This window comes from Pundamilia nyererei, unplaced genomic scaffold, assembly GCF_000239375.1.
Source record: "Pundamilia nyererei isolate P.nyererei 1_Seehausen unplaced genomic scaffold, PunNye1.0 scaffold00384, whole genome shotgun sequence".
Lineage (NCBI taxonomy): Eukaryota > Metazoa > Chordata > Actinopteri > Cichliformes > Cichlidae > Pundamilia > Pundamilia nyererei.
In genome coordinates, this window is record NW_005187785.1 from 205899 (window position 1) to 214131 (window position 8233).

Genomic DNA, 8233 nt, shown 5'->3' on the forward strand with positions numbered 1-8233 from the left:
TGTGTGTGTGTGTGTGTGTGTGTGTGTGTGTGTGTGTGTGTGTGTGTGTGTGCGCAGATGCTCCAAGGATTCCCAGAAGCTTCCTTCTTACACGGTGTCACCCGTGTGTCGTGCTCCGGGGGTTTCATTTGTGTTTTTGTTTCTGCGGCATGTCGGATTGTTTGATCTTTAGCCATCTGCCGTCTCAGTCTTTTTCTGCCTTCTTGCCAGTATCTGTATATTTTGGGCTGTGATCATGTTACTCGGTGATAGCATCTTAACTCAATACCACAATTAACTGGTACAAAATGACACGAATGCTTGCGACTTTCTCCCACTAATGATGTAAGTTCTGTTAAAGGGAAATTCTGCAAATTCATTTGCCAAAAATACACCTGTCTGTTAACATGTAGCTAACGAGAGACTGTGCCTGTTGGAAGCTGCTAGTGCTAAGCTGTTAAACGACTCGCTGTGCGAGTTTGAGCTAGAGTTTGAAGAGGACTGTGACGAGCTGCAGGAAGAGAAGCGATGCATGTGCAAACACATGACTGATTGTTATATTTTTAACCCCACAGGTCACAAAGTGTCTTTCTAAGTGGGTCTTTTTTTGTAATGGGGCACCCAAGCTACAGGTACACATGCACACGTATGTACTTGTACACACTCAGATACTCCCTCCTCTTGACTGATATAGTATCTGTGAGCTAATCCTTCTCACAGGCACACGTACACCCCCGCCGACCGCCTGGTGTGTACAGGGTTCACAGTAACGGTGTGTTTGTCTCTGAGGGGGACAGAGGGAGGATATGGGAGTCTAAATAAAGCTGCGTGTGCTTGGCTAATGAAACACGCTGTATTCCCCACAGTCTCATCAGGAGAAATGGGCCTTTATCTGAGGCAAAGTTACCACGAGGTCTTTTTATAATCTCAAACTCTCCCAACTACCACAGGAAGATGGTTTTCATTATGATGTCAGCTTTTAGTGGTTTAAAAAAATAGTTGTCACAAGATCTGGGCAAGCCCAGTTCAGACAGACCGAGGTCGCGGCCGGTAACCTCGACACGAAAACCTTTGATTCAGACGCACGTAAGTCATAAACGTCTCCCTTTATGTTCAACGAGGATCTTCACTGAAACGTTTCATCAGGGCGCTGTGACGTGACCCAGACGATGTGACATCGAGGAGGAAAAATCATATTGAAGCGTGTTAATGAATCATGGCATCCAATCAGGGCTCAGCTGGGAGCGAACGTACTGGTCATTGTGACGAAGCACAGCAGACGTACTTTGTTTTTCTTCTGGTGTCTCGTATGTTTCTCTCTGCTGTCTTTGGCAGACGGATTTGCTGCGGTGGGAGGTTCCTGTGTTCGTCCAGGGATCCATGAGTTTGTTAGCACTCTGTGGTCCACATCTGGCTCCAACAGGGATGTTGAAGACTTGATCCAAACTTTTGAGTCCTGCAGACAGTTGTTATTATTTTTTTGTCAAATAAGATGAGCCCACAAACCAGGCTGAGTTTATAGACACAGCAGCGTCCTGACTTCAGCACACGAGACTAGAGAAAATGATGTGGAGTATGAAAAACATCATGCAGATTTGAGAGTGTTGCACTGCTCGCTGTGCATCAGCACGTGGATGTTTACAGCTCGTGTGACTTTGCAACGCTGCTTGCAGCTAATGGGAGGAGCTAAAGTTCGTGTGATTATATGGGTGCAGTTGTGACGCAGCTCGGCTGTTTTTTCCTGTTATAAAAACGATTTCCTCTCTCTTCATTCATCTACAAAAATCACTTTCATGCAGACTTTTAGTTTCTTTTTTAAGAGGGACGCTTTGCTGATTTATAGCTTCTGGCTTTGTTTGGAGCTTATGGCTCAGGTTTGATGTGAGGAGGAGGTTGGTCACCAGGGAGCTGATGAGGACGTGGAGTGAGAAGTATTAGAGAGGTGTAGAGATGTGGAGGGGCGGAGGTCACCGGTGAGAGCAGGATGAGAACAAAACATTTGGAGGGATCAGAGACAGAGGTGAGCGAGAGAGAAGTGAGGCACAGCGTGTCGGGGAGGGGGCGGACGGGAAATCCCATTGTGTGGTGGCTCTAGCCATTTCCTGTTTGTGTGCCAGCTGTACTTCCCTCCTTCCTGTTGTACCCAGGAAGTCGGCATGACAATCCAGCTTTGATCAGCTGTGTGTGCGAGTCTGAGAGATCTCAGGTCATCGTCATGTTTTGTTAATTCCTTGGTAGGTTCAAGTTCAAGTACATTCGCTCCAGAGAATAAACGTGTTTCAAGACAAATTCTATGTCCTTAGGCGCTCCCACGCTCGATTGAAAGTAAGACGAGGTGAGGAGTCGCCTTCAACTTGACTGGTGTCTGTAATGCTTGGACGAAAGCAGGCGGTGACACCAGGCGGGACAGAAAGCATAAACACGGCTTCATAAACCTCCATTTTAATCACAAAGGTGTTTTTTCTTAGTTGTAGAGAGAAGCTGGCGGCATGTTAAAATTGTGATACGATCATTGAATTGTGTGGCTCCTCTGCTCTCCTGCAGGTGGTGGCTCTTTAATTAGCTGCAGGTTAAAACCACCATTTATTTGATTTTCTGTGTCTGTCTCCTTTTTTCTAGCTGTCGAAGAAGGAGAGTCTTCAGAGTGTGGAGGAACCTGGGATGGATCGACTGTTCAGACCGGTTAGTGTACAGGCACACACACACAGTGGTACACAGATGCAGGGTGACGTATGTTTGTGTGCGGGTGAGTCCGAGCCGGCCGTTTGTAACGTGTACTCGGGGTAACTTTGAGGTGATGAAAATGGAAACGAAGGTTTAGTGACAAAGAAGAAAGATCGAGGGGACTGTGAAGGTTCAGGGGAAGGAAAGAGGAGACAGAAAACTGTAGCTAGGCAGAGCAGCAGTCAGTCTCAATAATACTCTAATAGAGAGAGATTTGTGTGCTTTTTCACTGCTCTCTGTGGTTTGGTAATTTCCTAGGAGGAAGACAAAGACGGCAGATTTTTTCTCAGATTTAGTTTTTCCTCAGTCTCCGTGTCTCCCTCCCAGCTCCTCTTGGCTCGTCTTTAAACACTGAGATGGAAATTTAAAGTTGCTCAGCCTTTTGCCTCCATAGGAGATGAGCCGCAGAACCAGCTGCTGTTCAAGGTTCACGTGTAACATTAAAGAGAAATGACGATTTTATTTGTATTGTGTGTATTAAAGATGGCAAATGCATGAATTCATTCAATTCAATTCAATTTTATTCATACGGCACCAAATCACAGCAACAGTCGCCTCAAGGCGCTTTATATTGTAAGGTCGACCTACAATAATACATACAGAGAAAACCCAGCAATCCCACTGTCACCAAAGCAGCACTTTGGTGACAGTGGGAAGGAAAAACTCCCTTTTAACAGGAAGAAACCTCCGGCTCAGGGAGGGGCGAGAGGAGGACAGGTTCATGCTGTGGTTCAGCTGTGATTCAGAGGTCTGTTAGCACACAGGTTTACACAGATGTGTCTTTTATTTATGCTTCAGTCCCAAATCCTGGTGCATCTGTGAATTTTGGAGAGACTTCGTGTTATTCAGGCTACGCTGTAAGATTTCAGTTGCTAGCACCTTTTATACGTCAGTGCCAATCATTGATTCGTCTGCAGATATTTGTCCATTCGTTCCAAGAATCTATCGTTTAATTATGGCAAAATTATGATCTTGACTATTTTGGTCAGCTGTTAGAATATTGAGTATTTAACACGATTGTTTATCATTTGTAGAAAATGTATTTCTCTAAAATAAACTTGAAAAACAACCCTAAATGACTTCATGGAAAAAAGAGGCTGAAGGAGACGTTGTCGTCCAGTTGGTGGTTAATCACACCGGAGGGTGTTTCTGACGTTACAGCCTGTGTCACGGGGGAGCCGCTGGTCCCTGCCCGCCTGCATCCTCCCCCACGGGAGCAACCAGAGGCTCGGGCCACGGCGGACCTGCACCCTGAGAGCGACGGAGCCTCCTCTTTCTTACGTGCTGTTACCTTGGCACCTCAGTGCAGAGGTCACATTCGGCCTTCACCGTGAAGCTGTGTCTGAATGCTCAACAGCAAATTTCTAATTGGTTTACTTGTTGTTGTCGGTGATCTCCTCTGCAGAGTTGGCGTAAAGCTGTTTATTAAAGGTGTAGGTTTGTTAGTGAAGATGAACACAGATGAACTGAATCTCCCTGCACTAAACTCCAGCCTCACGGCCAATTGAGGGGCGACCGTGGTTCAGGGGGTTGGGAAGCTCATCTTGTAACCGGAAGGTTGAGGATCGAGCCGGTCGTTGTGTCCTTGGCCAAGACACTTCACCTGCCACCTACTGGTGATGGCCAGAGGGGCCGATGGCGATATGGCAGCCTCGCCTCTGTCAGTCTGCCCCAGGGCAGCTGTGGCTGCACCTGTAGCCTCCACCAGTGTGTGAATGTGAGAGTGAATGAATAGTGGTATTGTACAGCGCTTTGAGGGTCTCGAAAAGCACTATATAAATGCAATCCATCATTATTATTAAAACTACAGGGCTACCAGACTCACAACTGCTGCAGTGACTCAAAGGTTCACGTGTGCAAACGATGCAGCTGCTGGCACGACAACGTTGGCGATGTTTTCCTCAGCGCTGTCATTGGTGCTCGGTAAAGATCAAAGTCCACATTTTCCAGAAGCAGCTGGACTACTGTAGGTGTTTGTCAGCTGTAGTTAGTTTTGCCGCTCCGGTTTGCAGCCCGTCAGAGAACAGTTAAACACTTCCTCCGACTGGATCCCAGCAGGGACGTAAGATACTGCTGAATGTGGTAAATATGCGGTTATCTCTCTCTCTCTGTGCCGCGCTCGCCCCGTCTCTCGTTAAGCTCTGCAGGGATAGGAGGAAAGGAAAGTATGACCCTTGGGGTGTCTATGACGTGCCGAACCCTCCCATCCTTGCCCCCCCCATTTCAAAACTGTGTTAACTCTCCTCCAGGGGCCACTGTGCAGGTCTACGTGTGAGTGTGTGGCTGTGTGTGAGTGTGTGTGTTAAGGGGGTGCTGACTGAGGTCCTGGGTGGCTCACTAGAACTGCTGTGTGTGTCAGTTCCTGCAGGAAGCTAGAGTCCCATGACACACACACACACACACACACACACACACACACACACACACACACACACACACACTCTTCCTACCATAAAAACACACTGTCCTATATTCCCTTACTCAGCCACTCTCTCAGGTTGGCTGTTGCTGCCAGCATCTGCGTGTCACTGCGTGATCTGCACGCTCTCTTTCTGTCCCTCTGTCTTTGCTTGTGCTTTTACCTTCTGAATGCTTATTTGGGGCGACATTAGGAGGAGTTTGTATGTGTGAGAGAGGGGGTGAGGACCGAGAACTGCTGCCTACGTCTTACCCGAGCAGATTAGAAAGAAAGACCTCGCTTCTTTTACTCCCTGAGAGATGATGTTGAGAAGGACGGAGTGGGAAAACAGGGAACAGCAAAAAAGAAAGGGAACAAGGAGAAATATACCTTCCTATCCTGCTTCCTAATTCATAAACTTCCAGCCCTCTAGGCTATTTTTCCATCCCTCTCATTTGGTCTTTCTTTGACTTACTCTGGAAAATGTGTGTTGAGTTTGGAACGACCCGCTTGAGAGAAGGTGGAGGGAGTGTGAGGGCGACTCGAATAGCATTGAGCCAACTTATTCTCCCCTTTCCTACATTTCCTCTTCTCTTTTCCTCCTCCTGGCCTGAAAGCCTCCTTTCCTTCTCCCCTCAGTCCTTACCACACCTCAGCAGGACAGAGACACAACGTGTCCCCCTGTCTGCTCAGTTGCTGTCTGACTCTCAGTGTGCTGGAAGAAGGAAAAGAAGAAGAACTGAGAGACGAAGTTGGAAATAGTATTGAGCAGCCGTGTTTTTTATTTGTTATTTGTTTATAAGATCCGTGTGTTTCAGTCTCGGGTGAAAGTGAGGAAGTCATGAGACGTGTCCAACTGAACAGGACTGGAGTGTCTCGTGTTAATAAACTGTTGGTGATGAACTTGTTCCTCAAATCACACTGACAGTCTGCTGCAGACTACAGTGACACACGCGCGCGCACACACGCACACATATGCACGCACGCACACACGCGCAAACACGCACGCACGCACACATATGCACGCACGCACACACGCGCAAACACGCACGCACACACACAGAACGATCCGGTGAGTCATCATGGAAAAGATTTGTCAGGTCCCCGAGCTGAAACAGAGAAGCTGAGACCTTCTCATTGTTGTTCCTCCTGTGTGTGAATGTGTGTATGTGCGTGTGTTCACACACGTGGTGACAACACTGAGCCGTAAAAATGTTTCCTGCACCTGTCAGATCTGTGTCAATATCAGGAAAGCGTGTGTGAGCATATCCCAGCATACGGGCCGATCGTGGCTCAAAAGTTGGGAGTTCGAGACCCGGCAGTCTCGTTCGTTGTGTCCTTGGGCAAGACGCTTCACCCGTTGCCTACTGGTGGTGGTCAGAGGGCCCGGTGGCGCCAGTGTCCGGCAGCCTCGCCTCTGTCAGTGCCCCAGGGGGGCTGTGGCTACAATGTTGCTTGCCCCATCACCAGTGTGTGAATGTGTGTGTGGATGGGTGGATGACTGGATGTGTAACGCGCTTTGGGGTCGTTAGGGACTGAGTAAAGCGCTGTATAAATACCATTACCGTGTCCAAGCGCTGCGGTTTCTCAGTGCGTTTGATGATGGTGGATTTTATTGGTCAGAGGTTCAAACTGGAGAAAATCTCTGGCCTTTCTGAGGACCTTGAATAAAAGATATCACCCCGACTGAAGACTAACTTGTGGTTTTGAGGATATTTAAAACTATTTAAAACCATCTCCCAGTTTGGACGTGGGACACAGACGCCGTCTCTACTGTTACGATAACGTCAGGCGCGATCAGGTGACCCTGAATCCTGCCTGAGTTTGCTGCTGGGGGGATTCCCACAGTGCAGTCTTCGTCCTCCACTTAGCTTTTAGTAATTAGTTGTTATTTATCCCTGGCTCTCTTCTACGATGCGTCTGTTGTCCCATCTTCCTCCTCTCACCCCTCCCACTGGTCGTGACAGATGGCCCCGCCCCTCCCTGAGCCTGGTTATGACAGTGGGAAGTTTTTCCTTCCCACTGTCGCCAAGTGCTTTCTCATAGGGCAGTCCATGCAGTCCATTACAGGGTCACACCTGAAACCGTCCAAGACCAATTTGGAGTTTCACCAATTAACAGAGGGAGGAAGCTCATGCAGGCAAACTGCAGCAAACTGCAGCCTCGTGCTGATGAGACAACAAAGTGGGAAGCCACCACATTGAACTAGTGACCAAAGTGACTGCTGAAGGGAACAAAGCATATCACTGACTGAAATATGAAGCAATGGCCAACAATATACGCGTCCTCCCGTCCACCAGTCGGGATACAAAGGACGGACACAGAGGAGAGATTGCAGGCTGTATCACTTTTCTCCTGCTTCCTTGTAATAGCTTTGTGGTGGCCAGAGCTGAGAAAAACAGGACACTGGCCCTCGTCTCACTCTTTCTCTCCCCCTTTTCTCTTGCTTCCTCTCTCTTCCTCTTCCTCCATCACTCTCTCACCGCTTTCCTCTAGAGGTCCATAATGTAGTTTTAATTTCCCCAAGGCTACCACAGGAAAACAGTTCCGTGCTCGTGTGCGTGAACTCGTATTGTCTGCTTGTGACAGTGCACAGTGCATCTGTGTTTCTGTCTGTTTTGCAGCAATAAGCCCTTTTCTGTCTCATTTGTGTCGGTGTGCACGCGTACAGCAAAGAAGCAAGCGAGCAGCTGTCAGTTTGTGAGTGTGCGATCCTGTCGATCTGTGCGAGTCTGCGTGGCACGTCTGGATGATTTTATGTGTGTTTGCAGTTAACTGTGTGTTTGTGTGTGTTTGTTGCTTCCTTCCGTGACGTGAATGCCTCTTTCATCATCCTGTTTCCAGACACTGGCGTTGGGTGCTGCTCTCCCTTACGGCTCCACATCCCAGGGGTGTGTGTGTGTGTGTGTGTGTGTGTGTGTCTGTGTGTGCATAAACACGTGTCTGTGTGTATTTGTGTGTGACTGGTACTCTGTGGTTCTGCAGATCGCCTCTGGGGATGGGGGGGGGATTGTAAAAAAACACATTCACACACGAAGACTGTGGGGGACATGAAGAGGGAGCTAAATGGGAGGAGGTGAGGCGAGAGAGATGAGCTGCTTAATATAGCCACCTAACACACACACACACACA

At 48.2% G+C, this 8233-nt stretch overlaps 1 protein-coding gene across 4 annotated transcripts in view; it reads left to right on the forward strand.

The window, feature by feature from the left end:
• Positions 1-8233, forward strand: part of znf423 (zinc finger protein 423) — a 129272-nt gene that overhangs the window by 16925 nt on the left and 104114 nt on the right. For all 4 annotated transcript variants that reach the window (XM_005752831.1, XM_005752832.1, XM_005752833.1 and 1 more), the window contains exon 2: positions 2599-2661. In XM_005752831.1, coding sequence (XP_005752888.1) covers positions 2599-2661 — 63 coding nt within the window. The remainder of the gene's footprint in view (positions 1-2598; positions 2662-8233) is intronic.